This window comes from Abramis brama, assembly GCF_963993115.1.
Source record: "Abramis brama genome assembly, chromosome: 25".
NCBI classification, from domain to species: Eukaryota; Metazoa; Chordata; class Actinopteri; order Cypriniformes; family Leuciscidae; genus Abramis; species Abramis brama.
The window spans coordinates 1,282,784-1,302,990 of record NC_139987.1 but is presented as its reverse complement, the minus strand read 5'-3'; the positions used below and the strand labels follow the sequence as shown (position 1 = coordinate 1,302,990).

Here is a 20,207-nt window from a genome sequence, read left to right as displayed (position 1 = left end):
TTCATCACTTTGTAGTGCTTTGGTCTGATTCTTTGGTTCCACTGGGGGTTGAAGGTCAAAGTCACTGTCCAGATCTTCACAGGCGACGCTTCAGTTCTAGCCTTGCCATTACCATTATGTAAATATATAACCACATTTGTGTGTTTTTAGAAAGGCTGCAGCATCTACAACAGCAGCCCACGACTAAACACAGACGACTGTCGATAGTCTTGTGACGTTAGCTAAAAACAAAAGCAAAAGTTGTCTCAGAGTTGGCCAAGTTAATACATTTTGGAGAAAGATTACAAAGAAAAACATTTCATGTTTTTGAAAAAGAAGTCTCTTACGCACACACCTGCATTTATTTGATCAAAGATACAGTCAAAATTGAATGAACCTCAAACGTTTTAGTATATGAACATTCAGATACTAGATAAAACAAGACAAGCGTAACAATCTGCAGCTTAGTATGAAAACTACTCATAAAAGTCATAATATCAAAGAAAATAATGTATTTATACGGCAAGGTAACATTTGTTTCACTGCCCTTTTTGTTTGCTGATTTAAAAAACATGGTATCTGGACAGGATTACTCATGTATTATAGAAAAACTAAGATCAGGCTAACTAAGATTCATCCGTACACCATTGGAAGCGCAAAACCAGCCGTACATTAGTCCCTCTTTGACCTCTTGAACATTAACTATACAAGAGTTACAGTGAAATGCATCTCAAGTCCTGTTGGTGCGCGATGTTCCAGTCCCGTAAGTGTGTGAGCAGCAGAAGTGCTGTCAGGTACTGTTCTCCTCCACGTGCAGCAGTGTGTGTGTGAGAACCCCAGCCTCCTCCAGGCTCAGGCCCTCAGCCGTGCGCAGGCGTTCCCTCGGGAAGGACGAGCACAGCGTGTAGAGAGCAGGAGGATAGCCGGACTTCATCATCCAGTCCAGGAGGAGCTAGTGATCAGGAGAAGTCAATATCACCTAGTCATCTAGTCAGAGCGGAGACAGGAATGAGGGAGGACTCACCGTGGAGCTCCAGCTCTTGAGGAACCGCCGGTGGATGGTTCTTCTGCTGGGACATTTTAGAGCGATTCTCACAACCTGTCAGAGCAGAGCAGAGCTGTCACTGAAAGCACGAGTTCACAGGAGAAAGTGCCAGTTATCATGTTGTTTCTACTCCTCTGGATCACATGGTCCACTCACCCCCTCAGCGTCCTCGGGCGGCTCGTCGGGCAAAACTATGACCTTTGATGGAAAGAAAAAACATGGTAACACTTTACAATAAGGTTCATTAGTTAATGTATTAACATAAACTAACCATGCGCAATACATTTGTTAATCTTTGTTACAGTTTTTCTCGATTGCTTAAACACATTTCTTGAAACTATGCCTCGTATTCTCAAAACTATAAACACAAATCCATAACGTCTCACCCAGTTCCCCAAACATCCTATTTTCAGGTCAAAATGAAGCTCTACACTCAAAACCATTCACTCTTGCTGAAAAAACAAACTTTGCCCTCAGACAGGACACACAAGCCCTCAAAATCACACACACTACAACATAGTCTAACACACTGGTGCAATAATTCAAAACAACATTTCCAAAACTGGTAAGTTATGTTCCCTTTCGTGGTCACTCCGAGTTACGTCGGATGACGACGATTGGGGTTTCGCCTAGAAGCCTATCACCTTCGAGTATATAAAACGAGCCAATGGCAATGAAATGCCATGGGTCTGCGGAATTTGCATAGCGTATCTCCGCCCACCGCAGGGGGTATATAAGGAAGTACGCTGCAATATTGCAGATATGTTTTCGCTTCGGAGCCGAGAACTTCTCCACTCCTGCAAGCCATTCTGAGTTAGTCTTCTCAATCCCTTCGAGACGAGCGAACTCTCCGGTGTTGGTGTGACGGCGATTTCAGCGAGTGCTCACTACCCTGCTGATCTGTTCAGTGATCTGACAGATAGTGTGATTTCTCCCTGTTCGCTTCAGCATCCGCAGAGTTTTCCTCTCACAAAAAGAGCATTGCACGTGGCACGTCTTTTTAAAGATGCCTCGCCCGTGCACTTCTGGTTGCGGTCGCGACATATTTTTCTCTGATGGGCACGATCTCTGCTTAGCGTGTTTGGGTGTTGATCACGCTAGAGCAGCGTTTGTGGATGACTCATGTTCTCACTGCGGGAACATGACCATCTCCATGCTGCGGTCGAGACTCAATGAGCTCGTTAGAGTGAGAGTCCCCTCATCCACACCCCGATCTACGGTCTCCCCGCGAGGCTGTACTTCGGCTGGTGGCCAGGGTGACCTGAGGGTAACTGTGTGGGACATACCGCCGACACGTCCACGGTCCACACACCCCTCTTCAGCAGCAGGACCCGCGAGTGTCCAAGCTGAGGCCGCTGGTCCCTCTACGGAGGCCCCGCGGGTTTCGTTTGGCGCTCCAGAGGAAGATACGATGTCGATCGCTGCATCACAAGGTGGGCGTGAGTCCTCGGGAAGTGAGGATTCGGCTGTGTTGCCGCCCTCGGGCGCGCCAGCATTGTCCGAGTCTGATCCCGAGCTGACTGCCATGCTTTCCCGGGCAGCCGCGGCCATTGGGCTCGAGTGGTCCCCGCCACCCGATCCAGTGCGCTCGCGGCTGGATGATTGGTTTTTGGGAGCGGCCGCTGACACTCGTCGCCGCCCAACCCCAATACCATTCTTCCCGGAAGTGCATGAGGAAGTCACGCGGTCCTGGAAGGCTCCCATGTCTTCCCGTGATCGTTCGTCGGCTTTCTCCGCCTTTCCTCCCCTCGATAAGGCTGATGCTTGTGGGTACACTGGGATTCCCACGGTTGAACGTTCTGTCGCGATGCAGCTGTGTCCGACAAGCGCTTCATCACGCGGTGATCCTAAGCACCCGTCCAAAGCCTGTAGATTCTCGTCCACCATGGTGGCGAAGTCTTACAGAGCGGCGGGACAGGCAGCTGCCTCTTTGCATGCCATGGCCATCTTACAGGTCTATCAGGCCAAGGTGCTCCGTGACATGCACGAGGGTAGGACAGACCCAGGGCTCTTCGATGAGCTGCGCGCCGCCACCGACCTCGCTCTCCGGGCGACGAAGGTGACCGCGCGCTCCCTGGGTCTGGTGATGTCCACAGCTGTGGTCCAGGAGCGACATCTTTGGCTGAACCTGGCTGATATGCGTGAGCCCGAGCGGACTCGTCTGCTCGACGCTCCCATATCCCAGGCCGGCCTTTTCGGCGGTGCGGTCGAGGATTTTGCCCAACAGTTCTCGACCGCCCAGAAGCAGACTGAGGTGATTAAGCACATTCTGCCCCGACGCTCTGCTGCTCAGCCGTCGGTACAGAATCCTCAGCCTGCTCGCCGCCGAGGGCGCCCTCCCGCGGCTCCCGCCCCTCCCGCACGGCCCCAGCAGCAGCCTTCATCTGGGCCGCGTCGTGGAGGAAGCCGTAGGAAAGCGCCACAGCCCTCTCCAGCCCCGCAGCCCGCTAAACGCCAGGCTAAGCGGCGCTCCTGAGACGGGCCGCTCAGGATTGGCATTCCCTTCTGTTCAGGAGCTGGTAGCAGGGCCACTCCTTCCCCCGGTGGAGGGCCGGGGGAGAATCTTTTGTTCTCCACTCCCCGCTGCTCGTCCAATGACGGGCAGCACCCTAATGTGGTTAAAGACAGAATCAAATTCCCCAATCCTGAGCCCACAGAGCCCCAGGGCCGCAGTGCGCGCCACCCTCGGGTCCCGCCACTGCCGCCCTCCTCTGTTCCAGAGGTGCGGGATGACAGCACGCGCCGCCCACGGGCCACGCTCCTCTCATCCCCCTCTGTCGCCAGACCCCTGCCAGAGCACGCCCCCGTGGGACGCGCGCCCTCCCCTGGCAGGACGCGGTTAATGACCGTGCCCCCGCACAGGGCCGCTATGCCGTCCTCGCCGGTGCCGGTCATTCCGCCTCGCTGCCCCACCGACGGTACGTCTGTGGTTCGTATGACCCCGCTGGTGCACTTTCTGGAGGCCTGGCTAGAGCTTCCCAGTCTGTCCCGCTGGGTCGCGAGAACCATCAGATTCGGCTACGCGATTCAGTTCGCGAGATCTCCTCCCCGCTTCAGGGGAGTCCGCTTCACTATGGTCGGTGGCAATGCCCCTGTCATGAGAGCGGAGGTCGACACCCTACTGGCGAAGGGTGCGATCGAGATTGTCCCTCCAGCCGAGATGAAGTCCGGCTTCTACAGCCCTTACTTCATTGTACCCAAGAAGTCCGGTGGGTTACGGCCAATCCTCGACCTGCGCGTCTTGAACCGCTCCCTTCACAGGCTGCCGTTCAAGATGCTAACGGCCAAACACATCCTCCAGTGTGTGCGGCCGCAGGATTGGTTTGCAGCGATCGACCTGAAGGACGCCTACTTCCATGTCTCCATTTTACCTCGACACAGACCGTTTCTACGGTTTGCTTTCGAGGGGCAGGCATACCAGTACGCGGTTCTCCCTTTCGGGCTAGCCCTGTCTCCTCGCGTCTTTACGAAGGTCGTCGAGGCAGCCCTTGTTCCCCTCCGGGAACACGGGGTTCGCATCCTGAACTATCTCGACGACTGGCTGATCCTAGCTCACTCTCGAGATCAGGTTTGCGAACACAGGGACCTAGTGCTCCGGCACCTAGTTCGTCTGGGCCTTCGGGTCAACTGGGAGAAGAGCAAACTCTGCCCCGTGCAGAGGATCTCTTTTCTCGGTATGGAGATCGACTCGGTCGCCATGTGCGCGCAGCTTACGAGCGAGCGCGCGCAGTCACTGCTGACTTGTCTTCGCCAATTCGAGGGCAAGAGTGCGGTTCCACTGAAATTATTTCAGAGGCTCCTGGGGCATATGGCATCCGCAGCCGCAGTAACGCCGCTGGGATTGCTTCATATGAGACCGCTTCAGCTTTGGCTTCGCGATCGAGTCCCGAGGTGGGCATGGCAACACGGCACGCTCCAAGTCCCAGTGACTTCAGCCTGCCGTCAGACCTTCACCCCGTGGACGAACCTCAAGTTTCTACGGGCCGGAGTGCCCCTAGAACGAGTTTCCCGGCATGTTGTTGTATCAACAGATGCCTCCACCACGGGCTGGGGCGGCATGTGCAATGGTCATGCTGCCGCGGGCTCCTGGACAGGACCCCAGCGCCTCTGGCATGTCAATTGCCTCGAGTTGCTGGCTGTACGTCTCGCCCTGCACCGCTTCCATGCGCTGCTCAGGGGTCAGCACGTACTAGTCCGATCAGACAATACCGCGACAGTAGCGTACATCAACCATCAGGGTGGTCTACGCTCCCGCCGTATGTCGCAACTCGCTCGCCACCTCCTCATATGGAGTCAGAAGCATCTGAGGTCGCTTCGAGCCATTTATATCCCGGGACACCTGAACCAGGCGGCCGACGAGCTGTCTCGAGTTCGGCCTCTCGCTGGAGAATGGCGACTCCATCCCCAGACGGTCCAGCTGATTTGGGATCAGTTTGGCGACGCACAGGTAGACCTGTTTGCCTCCCACGACTCGTCCCACTGCGACCTGTATTATTCCCTGACCGAGGGCACGCTCGGCACGGATGCACTGGCGCACAGCTGGCCGCGGGGCCTACGCAAGTACGCGTTTCCCCCAGTGAGCCTCCTTGCGCAGACCTTGCGCAAGATCAGGGAGGACGAGGAGCAGGTCATTTTGGTTGCCCCGTATTGGCACAACCGGACCTGGTTCTCCGAACTGGTACTCCTTGCGACAGCACCTCCCTGGCCAATTCCTCTGAGGAAGGACCTTCTTTCTCAGGGACGGGGCACCCTTTGGCACCCTCGTCCCGATCTTTGGAACCTCCACGTGTGGCTCCTGGACGGGACGAGGCAGGTTTGAGTACCCTACCACCAGCGGTGGTGGCTACCATCACTTCCGCTAGAGCATCGTCCACGAGACATGCCTATGCGTTGAAGTGGAACCTCTTCGTCAACTGGTGTTCTTCTAAACATCAAGAACCCACGAAATGCCCCATCAGTGTCGTGCTTTCCTTCCTGCAAGAAGGGTTGGAGCGAAGGCTGTCTCCCTCCACCCTGAAAGTGTATGTTGCCGCCATTGCCGCACATCACGACGCAGTCGATGGTAAGTCTCTGGGAAAGCACGACCTGATCGTCAGGTTCCTGAGGGGAGCGAGAAGACTGAATCCTCCTCGTCCTCCCCTCGTACCCTCTTGGGACCTCTCAGTGGTTCTAACTGCCCTGCAGAGTGCTCCATTTGAGCCTTTGCAATCAGTAGAGCTTAAGTTCCTGTCCATGAAGACAGCGCTCCTGGTTGCATTGGCCTCCATCAAGAGGGTAGGGGACCTGCAGGCATTTTCGGTTGACGAAGCGTGCCTGGAATTCGGGCCGGCTAACTCTCACGTGATCCTGAGACCCCGGCTTGGATACGTGCCCAAGGTTCCTACCACACCCTTTCGAGACCAGGTAGTGAACCTGCAAGCGCTGCCCTTGGAGGAGGCAGACCCAGCCTTGGCACTGCTCTGTCCAGTACGCGCCCTTCGTGCTTACGTAGACAGGACGCAGTGTTTCAGGACCTCAGACCAGCTCTTTGTCTGTTATGGTGGGAAGCTGAAGGGAAAGGCTCTCTCAAAGCAAAGGTTATCTCACTGGATAGTGGATACCATTGCTTTGGCATACCAGCAGCAAGGTCGTCAATGCCCCCTTGATGTGAGAGCCCACTCCACTCGTAGTGTGGCTTCCTCTTGGGCTTTAGCGCATGGCGCCTCGCTAACAGACATCTGTAGAGCTGCAGGCTGGGCGACACCAAACACATTCGCGAGATTCTATAATCTCCGAGTAGAGCCAGTTTCTTCTCATGTACTCGCTTCAACCAGCCGGTACTAGATTCTGCTCAGGTGTCTTCGCTTGCTCGCCATTCCTCTCCGCGGACGGGATACGTGCGATCATCTTCTCAGGTGAGTCTGATAAGCTCTGAGTTTCCTCCAGCACTGGTTACGTCAACGCCTGAGTTATGCCTATATGCCATAACGCAGCTTTTGCGCTTGACTAGGTGCCTCCATGTGCATGGTCCCTCCTCTAGCGACCCCCACATGTGTATTCCACTGTAAGTCTCTTTGAGCGTGTGTCTTTCCCTTGGCAAGCCACCTTGCCACCCCTGGGGTTGAAATATTCCACCTGCGGCTGGACACCTCAGTGATACTCCATATGCATCCCTCTGGGTCATATGTGTCTCCCAAGTCCCCCCCGTACGGTTGGGCATAATTGCATATTTCCTCCGGGATATGCTTCCCAGTGTACCTTGGTATTCCTGTGCTAGGTAAGACTCCTTCGTTCGTGCTAGTCTCACAACAGGGAGCTCAGACTTACGCAGGGCACTGGATGACAGCCGAGGTGGCGTGATTAGACTGGAACCCCAATCGTCGTCATCCGACGTAACTCGGAGTGACCACGAAAGGGAACGTCTCGGTTACGGATGTAACCCTCGTTCCCTGAGTAGGGAACGGAGACGTTACGTCTTCCTGCCACTTCCGCTGTATCGCTGAAAAACACCTGGGGCCAGTCTCGACTCCTCAGCGAAGACATATCTGCAATATTGCAGCGTACTTCCTTATATACCCCCTGCGGTGGGCGGAGATACGCTATGCAAATTCCGCAGACCCATGGCATTTCATTGCCATTGGCTCGTTTTATATACTCGAAGGTGATAGGCTTCTAGGCGAAACCCCAATCGTCGTCATCCGACGTAACGTCTCCGTTCCCTACTCAGGGAACGAGGGTTACATCCGTAACCGAGACGTTTCTTGTGGTTCCCCATCACAAACCTTTTCACATGATGAACGCAAAAGACACAACCAGTGGATACACTGGCACATTTTTATTCATACACAGAAAACACACACACAAAAATATTATTTTTTTCCTGTTTTACTCTTTTTTTTTCTTTCTTTCTTTTTTTTTTACTCTCTCCTCTAATTTTTTTTTAATATTTACTGACAGTAAGATGTGTGTGACCAACATATGACAGTAAAAGAGCACACACAACCCTTATTCTAATATGGAATTGGAATTGTATTGGAGTGGTAAAGAGTGTTGGGACGTGACAGGAGGGTCTCCACTCAAGGAGACAATATGATGGACACGTCTAAGAATGTTCCACATATGGTTGAAATACCATCATTGGCCTAGAAAGATAACATTCTGGAGTCAAGACTATAAAGGATGAAGGATGCCCTCCCTTCACTGTCACTGCAGCCGCTCTGTGTGACTGTACGACTGCTGGCCTTTTCTTGCAAGAAAATACACCTCATCAAAGACTACTGGAAATGTTTGTCTCTTATTCAGTGATAGAATTTTGTTTGCCACCACTCCTCCCTGAAGGTTCTCGAGGCGACGGTAAAGCAACTCAAATTTGGCCTTACTCGTAGTCCAGCCTCCCTCATAGTCATACCATTGATAAAGACATGGGCAACTAGAGTGGCTTGAATTTCATCTGAGACTGCTTGTCTTCTTGCCCTTGCCCTTCCTCCTCCTCATTCTTATCCCTCTTCCTTCATGTCTTTCCGGATCCATTGTTCCAAAACGCAATAAACTGATTTGGGCCCTTTTATATATCTATTGAAGGATCTGATTGATGTGTGTTAAATTTTGACTCTTAGTGTTTCCACCTGGGTAGTTGTGTGCTAACTGAGCTGAAGCTTTGCTGACTTGAGTGAACAATTTTGAATGCTAGTGCTTTCTAAATGACAACATGGTCTAGGCAATGAGAAATGAAGGGATTTGTGTGTAGAGTTTTGCAGTGACAGTTCAACAAATCTGACTCATGTGTCAAAACAGGGAATAGTGTTTATAGTTTAGTGAAATGGGTGTGCTTTTTGATAAATGGTGTTATGGTTTTGAAATTTTAGTTCAAAAGCCTGGTTATAGTGTTTAAGCAATCGAGAAAAACTGTAATACAAATAAAGCTGTTCATGTTAGTTCACAGTGCATTAACTAATGATAACAAGATTTTAATAAAGTATTAGTAAATGTTGAAATTAACATTAACAAAGATTAATAAATTCTGTATAAGTGCAGTTCATTAATAGTTCATGCTAACTAATGTAGTTAAATGTACAATATGTAAGAATTTTGTATCAAAATATCCAAAAACCACTTGCAGAGTGTTATATATTTCTGTCAATTGTGTACTTACATTATCCTAAATGTGTCAGTTTAGTGTGATAGTGTAGAGCAAGTGAAACAGCAGTGCGTTTCCTCACAAGTGTAATTAGTCTCATAAACTGCCCTGTGTGTGTGTGTGTGTGTGTGTGTAGTAATTCAGCACTTGTGTGTAAGTTAAGTTAGTTCTGTAGAATGAAATGTCCTCATTGCTTTATATCCGCGGACTCGTCTGTGGCGCTGATGTCTGTCTCTCATTAGCACTCGCGCCCTGCTTCACCACAGTCATGTTAAACACATCACTGTATTCACTCATCCATAAACATTATTAGATCCTTCAGAATGACGACAAGATCCATAATTCCGCTCATGCGTCATCAACATTCGCCTTTGTTATTGTAAGAGGTTAGCGACCCCTAGCGGCGAAAAACATATTGTAGCTTTAACTATGATAATTAATTAACCTTATTGTAAAGTGTTACCAAAAACACATTTCTTCCACACAGGCCCATGTAAGTTTCTGAAAGTCCTTCCTACATCTAGGCCTGTGCTTAAGGGCTCCTTTAGAGCATCACACACACACACACACACACACACACACACACACACACACACACACGAGTGCAGTGTTTCCCACCTTCTTCTGCCTGGGCGCCTGTGTTCGAGCCGGATCCGGAGTCACAGTCTGCAGCAGCGTCCGTCTCCTCCGGGCTCCCTGGTTAGGGCTCTCGTCTACACCGGCATCCAGACGCACCTGATCCTCTTCCCCCTGAACCACAGCATGCTATTATAAGTGCTCTCTCAGTCAAGTCAAGTCAGCTTCATTTATACAGCGCTTTTACAATACAGAGTGCATCAAAGCAGCTTTACAGAGATAACAGGAAAATAATGCAACAAAGTTTGTGTCTAGAAGAAAATAGCGATAGTCCATAGTCCAGCCTAAGTAAGTTCAGTGATGGTTCATTTTTGTTGTAAAAAAGTTATTAATTTAGTCATATATATATATATATAGCCGCTCTGGAGAAAACCGTGATGTCATCATCCAGCTCAGTTCAGTTCTCATATAATGGTGTCAATGCAGGAGATCAATAATACTGTTGAATATTAAATTAAATGTCCCCAACTAAGCAACATTGTAATATTGTATGTTGCGCGGTCAGTCATCTTACATCAGGGGTGTCCAATCAACCAGTGTGCTTAGTAAGAGCTTGACTAGCGGGTTGAGGTGTGCTGGACTGGGACAGGAGCAGGATTGACTCAGACTGACTCCTACTGGAACCAGTGCAGTGTTTCTGTCACCAATGCCATGATAGAAATGCTCTATTTGTAGTCAGCCCTGATTACTATTAATAGGCTTTATGCTGAACACCACATGAACAAACAGGAAAGCAGATCTCATCACATCCGCTCGTCTGGGAAAGTGTTATCAGCAGTGTGACCTGATGGCGAGATCTATGGACTTTTAAGGTTATCTGCTAAACTAGCTAGTTATTTTTATTGTTGCTATTTAATTCAATCTAAATGTTAGTGAAACTTTTAGATATCAATCTGCATATGCGGTTATGCTAATCTTTGGCAGCTGCTTTGAAGGCATCTTGCCTTCACACATCACACATCATCAAAACACACATCAAAACACACATCAAAATCATCAATTGTACTGATTATATCAGCTCTGGCCCTCGAGATCCACTGTCCTGCTCCTAATGTGTGTGCACTAACTTGGATGGGTTTAATGCAGAGGACATATTCTGAGTATGAGTTACCATTCTTCTTAGTCTTCACATGTCTCTTAAAGGAACACTCCACCCATTTGCATTAAGCTTTGCAATGTTAGAAACCCAGTCATACTATTGAATGGTCGTGCAACATTTTCTCATTTTCCCCTGAGACGAGAGAAATCTGTATTTACCTCTTTACACTTCCTCCTACAATGACGCAAAAATCGTCATTTTGCGTCATTGTAGGAGGAAGTGTAAGAGGGGGGGATTTCTGTTAAGACTACAAGCACTAGTTCCCACCCTTTCAAACCCGCCCATAGGGGGTTGGACCTAATGCACTAACAGACCTATCACAGATCAGTGCCAGTGCGTTTGATTTCACCAGCAGAAACCTGCAGAAAACATGGACGAAGAAAGCTGAGTAGTAGGGGTTACCATACACTTTTTCCCGGACATGTCCGGCCGTCGAGATCAACAAAAATGTCCGGGATTCAGCTTTTGCTTTCTGCGGTCGCCATTCATTGTTTACATGCACACCTTTTGTTTCAATCTAACTGAATTCATTCCGATTGGTGAATCTGAATGTAGTGTTTACATGAACGCTAAACAAGTGATCGGTTGATGTGCGTTTTACAATTGCTAAGAAGATTCCCGCTCCTCCGTGAGAGATACAAGACCGGCGCGCCTCACAGGTGTCGCTCATCAGTAATCACGCCACCGGCCTCGCGTCGTTCTCCCGCGGCCCTCAGCCTCGTCCTGCTCGCCACAGTAAACATGATGAATGGCGACTGTAGAACGCAAAAGCCGAATCCCGGACATTTTGGGTGATCTCGAAATCCTGAGCAGACTCGTCACGGAGACTCACTCGTAGCCTAGTCTTGTTGTTTAACTGCGCTCTCTTACCGGTAGGCGTGGCTTGGGAGTGGCCTCATAGGGCAGCGAAGCAAGTGCATTCTGGGAGTTGTTGTCTTTCATCCACATAAGCCAAAAATACATTTTCTTGCTTTTCTCAGTCTAGAAAGCGCCAAATTCAAAAATAATTTCACATTTCTTCTACATAAATTACCTATTTTAAATACACATTCATCTTTCCAGCGGTGGAGTATCCCTTTAAGACTTAAGACTCATATAGAGGACTCAAATGTCATTGGCTATATAGGGAACAGTGACTGAGTGAAGAAGTCAGTGACTCGGGACGAGGGCCAGAACCGCTGCACCATGTCTAGATTCTAGATTTGTCTGACGAATAACTTCTCAACTGAATGACGACACTGTTTTCAGCAGAGCTGCTTTATGGCTGAATTGAACTCATTTTTATAATTGATGATCTTTACAGTTATAGAACTGAACTGAATCAACACTGAACTGAACAATGACTCTATTGTCTTTTAGAGCTCTTTACTGCAGAACTGAACTCTGTTTGCATCAATGATCATTATTTCCCTGTTTCTCACTGTAAAGCTGATTGTATAGTCTGTATTGTATAATGCGCTTCAGAAATAAAGGTGACTTGACTTATTTTTAATTGTAAAAAAACCAAACAGAATAAGACATTTCCCGTCCTGCTGCATGTGGCAGTAGTGATGATGAGTTTGAGCTTGCTCACCCCGACTGGAAACCCCTGGGTCAGTCTCCAGGTCTCTCCTGCCATGCTATAGTGACGCTCCGTTCTCTGCTGGAGCAACGAGCTCTGTCTCGGCTTTAACACTCTTTCAGAGTAGTCAGACATCTTCATGATATGAGAAACAGCATATTTCTGGTTAGAATATATTCATAACATATTTACTGACTTACAGTGGAACATTTCTTAGCTTTTAAAGGCAGAGATGTTGTGTTGAACCTTGTCATTGTGTTGATGTTGTTGAATTCTTCTAGCTTCCTCTTGTCTCAGTCTGTCGGATTCATGCAGTGGGCCTGCAAGATAACAAACTGTAACTTCAATCATAAAAACAAGCCATTACAGTTACACCAAATACACAATTACACAATTGAACAATAATAAAAATGGTCGTACTGTCTGGGAGCTCTTGACATACTGGAAAGAAGAAAGATTTCAGCCTCGGTAACATGTAAATCAGCCATGTGCAGATGCCCAGGAATATGATCCCACGTCCGGCCAGCTTTAGCGCATCTGTAACACCTGTAACACACACATCAAACAGCTGTCAGAGCATGTGTAACACACATCAGACAGCTGTCAGAGCATCTGTAACACACAAAACAGCTGTCAGAGCATGTGTAACACACATCAAACAGCTGTCAGAACATATGTAACACCTGTAAGACACATCAAACAGCTGTCCGAACATATGTAACACCTGTAAAACACATCAAACAGCTGTCAGAACATATGTAACACCTGTAACACACATCAAACAGCTGTCAGAACATATGTAACACCTGTAAGACACATCAAACAGCTGTCAGAGCATATATAACATCTGTAACACACATCAAACAGCTGTCAGAACATATGTAACACCTGTAACACACATCAAACAGCTGTCAGAACATATGTAACACCTGTAAGACACATCAAACAGCTGTGAGAACATATGTAACACCAGTAACACACATCAAACAGCTGTCAGAGCATATTTAACACCTGTAACACACATCAAACAGCTGTCAGAGCATATGTAACACCTGTAACACACATCAAACAGCTGTCAGAACATATGTAACACCTGTACAACACACATCAAACAGCTGTCAGAGCATGTGTAACACCTGTAACACACATCAAACAGCTGTCAGAGCATGTGTAACACCTGTAACACACATCAAACACCTGTCAGAGCATGTGTAACACCTGTAACACATATCAAACAGCTGTCAGAGCATGTGTAACACCTGTACAACACACATCAAACAGCTGTCAGAGCATGTGTAACACCTGTAACACACATCAAACACCTGTCAGAGCATGTGTAACACCTGTACAACACACATCAAACAGCTGTCAGAGCATATATAACACCTGTAACACATATCAAACAGCTGTCAGAGCATGTGTACACCTGTAACACATATCAAACAGCTGTCAGAGCATGTGTACACCTGTACAACACACATCAAACAGCTGTCAGAGCATGTGTAACACCTGTAACTAGGGGTGGGGAAAAAAATCGATTCTTAGATGAATCGCGATTCGGGACGTGGACGATTCTGAATCGATTCACAAATGTCAAAAATCGATTTTCTAAAAAAAAAAAAAAAAAAAAATCTAATAACGTAACATTGAAGGAACGCAAAAGGCGGAACTCTGAAGCGGACGTGCAGTGCGCGGACAGTCTGTGGCGCGCACATAACAGAGACGCGCACATAACAGACGCATGATGGCTGAGCGCCAAATCCGAACGGCACCAGAGAATGTCTTCGTTAAAAGCTAACGTATGGAACATTGGCAATTTCATTGTGATCTATTTAGTATTTTTTTGTATGAGAGCTAATTTCTGTATTGTTTAGTTTTCACATCAATATGCCGTAAACCGATCTGATCTGTATGCAATATGTGCAATGCCAGTCACAAAAAGTTACATTTTGACTGTAAGTTACTCTCTGCAGATGTTCATTCACTTTCTTTGCTATTTTTGATTGTGGTATACAGCAAACATTTCAAGTCATAACTCTTTATTATTTAGTTGTGTATAAGTCAAGAGCGACTTTGTATGTTACTAATTATTCAGAATATGCATAAGTCCACAAGCATTATACGTTATGATAGCTTCTGGTACATAATTCTATATTTTTGAACGAAAACTGTTTGTGAATTTGCTACAGCAAAATGTTTTTTTTAGTCTGAAGGATTATATTGCTCATTGGAAATAACAAGAGGATGTTGGTTAGAAGTCTATTATTAAATGCTAGAGATTCAGAATATGCTGAAGTTTGTATTAATTTACTACAAGTATGCTGCTAGTACAGGCACACATTTATTTTCCTGTTGGTTCTCAGCAATGTTGGGACATATGCTGGCAAATGTAACCTTACAGTTGACTTGCCAAATCACTTCCATTTGTTTTATTAATACAATTAATATAGGAAGTATTGGAAGTAAGTTCGTTATGGGTCATCATAAATACTTTGCTTTAAAAGTACCAAGTAAAAATATTTTTTCAATGTTTTTTATAAAAGGCACTTCCCTGAGAATTGAACTTAATAAATGTGAAAAAGACACTTTAATGTCTCCGTTTGTCATTCTGTATTGCAAAGCAGATGAGAGTAGATCATGATCAGAAACCTGATTAGAAATCATTATGAATAAAATCGAAATGTTTTGAATCGAAAATCTTTTTGAATCGAAAATCGATTTTGAATCGAATCGTGGCCTCAAGAATCGGAATCGAACCGAATCGTGAGATGGTAAAAGATTCCCACCCCTACCTGTAACACACACATCAAACAACTGTCAGAGCATGTGTAACACCTGTACAACACACATCAAACAGCTGTCAGAGCATATAACACCTGTAACACACACATCAAACAGCTGTCAGAGCATGTGTAACACCTGTACAACACACATCAAACAGCTGTCAGAGCATGTGTAACACCTGTACAACACACATCAAACAGCTGTTAGAGCATATGTAACACCTGTAACACACACATCAAACAGCTGTCAGAGCATGTGTAACACCTGTAACACACACATCAAACAACTGTCAGAGCATATGTAACACCTGTAACACACACATCAAACAGCTGTCAGAGCAAGTGTAACACATATCAAACAGCTGTCAGAGCATATGTAACACCTGTAACACACACATCAAACAGCTGTCAGAGCATGTGTAACACCTGTACAACACACATCAAACAACTGTCAGAGCATATGTAACACCTGTAACACACACACATCAAACAGCTGTCAGAGCATGTGTAACACATATCAAACAGCTGTCAGAACATATGCAACACCTGTACAACACACATCAAACAGCTGTCAGAGGATGTGTAACACCTGTACAACACACATCAAACAGCTGTCAGAGCATATGTAACACATCAAACATCTGTCAGAACATATGCAACACCTGTAACACACATCAAACAGCTGTCAGAACGTGTAACACCTGTACAACACACATCAAACAGCTGTCAGAGCATATATAACACCTGTAACACACATCAAACAGCTGTCAGAGCATGTGTAACACCTGTACAACACACATCAAACAGCTGTCAGAACATGTGTAACACCTGTACAACACACATCAAACAGCTGTCAGAACATATGTAACACCTGTAACACACATCAAACAGCTGTCAGAACATATGTAACACCTGTACAACACACATCAAACAGCTGTCAGAGCATGTGTAACACCTGTACAACACACATCAAACAGCTGTCAGAGCATATATAACACCTGTAACACACATCAAACAGCTGTCAGAGCATGTGTAACACCTGTAACACACATCAAACAGCTGTCAGAACATGTGTAACACCTGTACAACACACATCAAACAGCTGTCAGAACATGTGTAACACCTGTACAACACACATCAAACAGCTGTCAGAACATATGTAACACCTGTAACACACATCAAACAGCTGTCAGAACATATGTAACACCTGTACAACACACATCAAACAGCTGTCAGAGCATGTGTAACACCTGTACAACACACATCAAACAGCTGTCAGAGCATATATAACACCTGTAACACACATCAAACAGCTGTCAGAGCATGTGTAACACCTGTAACACACATCAAACAGCTGTCAGTACATATGTAACACCTGTAACACATATCAAACAGCTGTCAGAGCATGTGTACACCTGTACAACACACATCAAACAGCTGTCAGAGCATATATAACACCTGTAACACATATCAAACAGCTGTCAGAGCATGTGTAACACACATCAAACAGCTGTCAGAACATATAACACCTGTAACACACATCAAACAGCTGTCAGAGCATGTGTAACACTTGTACAACACACATCAAACAGCTGTCAGAGCATGTGTAACACTTGTAACACACACATCAAACAGCTGTCAGATCTCAGCAGCCATGGCTCACTTTACAACTGCAGCAACATTAACACAAGCTAGTTTCACAAAACTAGCATTCCTAATTCCTTTAGGACTTCATACATGTTTAAACATCGAAAAGGTATCTAAATAAGTGATCAAATTAATTCAATTTCATTGATTACATTTTGTATTTACAAGTTGAAGACTTTTTCAAGTCTTTCAAGAAAAGACATTTTAATGATGACTTTGGAGCCATTTGTTTTTGCTCTGCTAAAGTGAAAGACAGCATCATGTAACTCAAGGTTTTCTACTTCAAAAAACAAAATAATTATTGCGAGAATAATGATAATCATGATAACGTGTTACCAATTAACGAGTGTTTCCATGAAATGAAGCAAAATCCTCCCAATAAACAAAGGAACACAGCAAATTTGTCAGACATGTCAGCAGTGATACGAATAACAACACGGAAGTCAAACAATATCGTCTTGTCAAATTAAAAGCTGACAAGACGGGAAAAAATCATAATTAGTATTATTTTGGTATTTTATTAGACCTTGCTTTATTATGGAGTTTTTAGGTTTGCATTGAGCTTTAGACTGAAATTCAGTTTATTTCTGCGCTTTTAAAAAAATAAAAATAAAATAACAGATCTATGCTCATTTTAGCAGCAAGATTGCAATAATAGAATATTAAAATTATGAAACTTCTCAGTTTAATTGTGTTTTATTATTATGAACATAGTAGTACGTATCGACAAATCATTATAGAACAATTGAAAGCATGCAATAAACTATACACATCTATGTTTCTCGGCATAGCGCTTTTATTATGAAAAGATTTTCATTTTCAGCTGTCCAATCATGTAGCCGATCGTCAGCGGGCGCTGTCCAGTCGTTGTTGTCGTGTCGTGCTGGTCTCAGCCAATAGGCGTTGAACTGTGTGCGCATGCGCGCTGCGCGCAGCTGCAGAGTGCGTGCAGAAGGCAAGGCGCTGCAGCAGATCTGTGATCATCATGGCGGATGAGGTGTCGCGAGCGCAGAGCGCGCTGCCAGGAGGAGACACGATATTCGGCAAAATCATCCGTAAAGAGATTCCTGCCAACATAATTTATGAAGATGATCAGGTGCGTTCTCTGCTGTTTGTACAGCGATGGCGAAACTGCGCCTGCTCTGCAGCTTTTCAATGCGCTTCAGACTCGATCATACGAATGAGAGTCATCGAGTGTCTCCTCAACGCGTTTGCAAATCCTTCTCGAGTTCTGTTGACAGTTCAATTGAGATATGAGTTTGTACCAGTGAAATATGAGTTTGTACCAGTGAAATATGAGTTTGTGCTCAATATTTGGCAATGTGCCAGATTTCAGTGCTAGTTCACATGTTCTGCACTTGTATGTGAACTGTCACGTTTCTGCACATTGGACAGCGATTAACGAAGAACCCGCTGCAAAATAACGTGAACGCTTTCAGTTACACGGCCGTTATACTACTTTTACACTTATTTATTCAATACACCCAGTTGTTGAATGAATAATGCACATTGTTAATCTCTTTCACTTTCACTCTCTCTCTGTCTCTGTGTAATGTATGATCAGTGCATTGCCTTCCATGATGTGGCCCCTCAGGCTCCCACTCACATACTGGTGGTCCCCAGAAAGCCCATCACTCAGATCTCTCAAGCAGAGGATGCAGATAAAGAGGTCAGTATTCAGATATAGAAGGTGGGATTGGACAGTCACAGCTATTTCCTGTGATTCTCTGATTGGCAGATTGAAGATTCTCTTCATAATTATTCAGTTGTTAAACACAATTGAAAGGTTGTATTATGGTCTATGTTTGTAACTCATGTCTTAGGTTTATTTTTCTGTCTTGGCTGTTTTTTTGAGTGTAATGTGTTGTCTGTGTGCCTCGCAGCTGCTGGGTCACCTGATGCTGGTGGCGAAGAAGTGTGCGGACCAGCAGGGTTTACTGCGAGGATACCGGCTGGTGCTGAACGAGGGGCCCGAGGGGGGCCAGTCCGTGTACCACTTGCACATCCACGTGCTGGGCGGCCGGCAGCTGGGCTGGCCTCCGGGGTAACATCTGTGCAGACGGCCTGTCACTGTCCGCCATAGCTGAGGTTAAGTGTTAGATGTCAAGGAGGAATCAACTGAAAAAAGCTCTGTCTGAGGATGTCAATAAAACCATTCAATGTTACCGTTTGAAACGTGTCATCATTTCAGTCTTGCCACAAATATTGTGCGTGTTTTTAGTTGAATGACTTTTGAATGTCATCTTATGTTATGACATTGTTAATATTGAGAAATAAAAAGGGTTTTAAAGTGTGTGAGAAGGCAGTGGGCATTCAAAACAACAACAACTGAACAGCTGCAACGGTGTGTGAGCTGATATATCAGTCTTTTACATGAATAACACCAGTATAGAAACAAGGATCAAAGCCACCTTTTTCTTGCTTCTATTGGGAGTTGAAGTGTCTTATGCATAAAAAATACACGGACAGTCCGTTAAAGTGTTGCACATTTAATTTCACGAATGCAAAAAGAATTAAAGCTGCAAGCAGCATTTATTGGGGTTCAAGCAGTTAAGGCCTTTAAGCAAAAAAGCATCAAAAGTTACACAGTTTTATTTAGCAAGCATGTAACCACTGACATCATAGATGGAAAAGACCATGTTCTAGCATGATTTACCATGATATATCACATTCTAACATGATTTACCATAGTTTATCATGATTTATCATGGTTTACCAGGATTTACCCTGTTCTAGCATGATTTACCATGACATACCACATTCTAGAATGACTTACCAGGATTCTAGTGTGATTTACCATGATTTACCACATTACTAGCAACTATGTGAAGTGTCAGTGCAAATGAAGTGATAAACACTGACAAAATATGATTGTGTTATAATAGTTATTGTTATTTAAGTGCTTTTTAAGTGTCTAAATATGAATGATGCAAAAGCACTTGTGAAAAGACAGTAAGTATAATGGCCAGCAGAGGGCAGTAGAAGACCACTTATTGGCTCACTTTCACTTTAAACTTCATGATTTTCACCAGTTTTCTGCACTAAAGCAAAACAGTTTTTCCATGTTAACACCATAATGCATGCTTACACACACACACACACACACACACACAAATACAAATATGTTTGCAATGTTTTTGGGATATGTTATTGAGAAAATATATTTAATTGTCTATAGGCATTTCTTTGTGATCTAATAATATAACACTTCATCATAATCATAATAAAAAATAAAATATATACAAATATCATAATAAAATAAAAAACATCATAATAAAAAAGATTGCTTTTTGAAGCATTTGTTTGAAAGCGAATAAAAAGATCATGTTTAATCCTGCTGC

At 45.5% G+C, this 20,207-nt stretch overlaps 2 protein-coding genes across 2 annotated transcripts; one reads left to right on the top strand and one right to left on the bottom strand.

Annotated features, from left to right (window-relative positions):
* Positions 1-318: 318 nt before the first annotated feature.
* ubxn8 (UBX domain protein 8) lies at positions 319-17,323 on the bottom strand. Its single transcript, XM_084105503.1, has 8 exons — positions 17,203-17,323; positions 12,857-12,982; positions 12,683-12,756; positions 12,449-12,571; positions 9,759-9,890; positions 1,181-1,222; positions 1,004-1,078; positions 319-931 (listed from the first exon to the last, which is right to left on the bottom strand). Exons 1-8 carry the CDS (start codon positions 17,276-17,278, stop codon positions 770-772), a joined length of 810 nt encoding a protein of 269 aa, XP_083961629.1. The 5' UTR covers positions 17,279-17,323; the 3' UTR covers positions 319-769.
* Positions 17,324-17,773: 450 nt separating this feature from the next.
* hint1 (histidine triad nucleotide binding protein 1) lies at positions 17,774-19,031 on the top strand. The gene is made up of 3 exons (XM_084105191.1): positions 17,774-17,962; positions 18,431-18,535; positions 18,750-19,031. The coding sequence occupies exons 1-3, from the start codon at positions 17,852-17,854 to the stop codon at positions 18,912-18,914; spliced, it is 381 nt and encodes a 126-aa protein (XP_083961317.1). The 5' UTR covers positions 17,774-17,851; the 3' UTR covers positions 18,915-19,031.
* Positions 19,032-20,207: the final 1,176 nt, after the last annotated feature.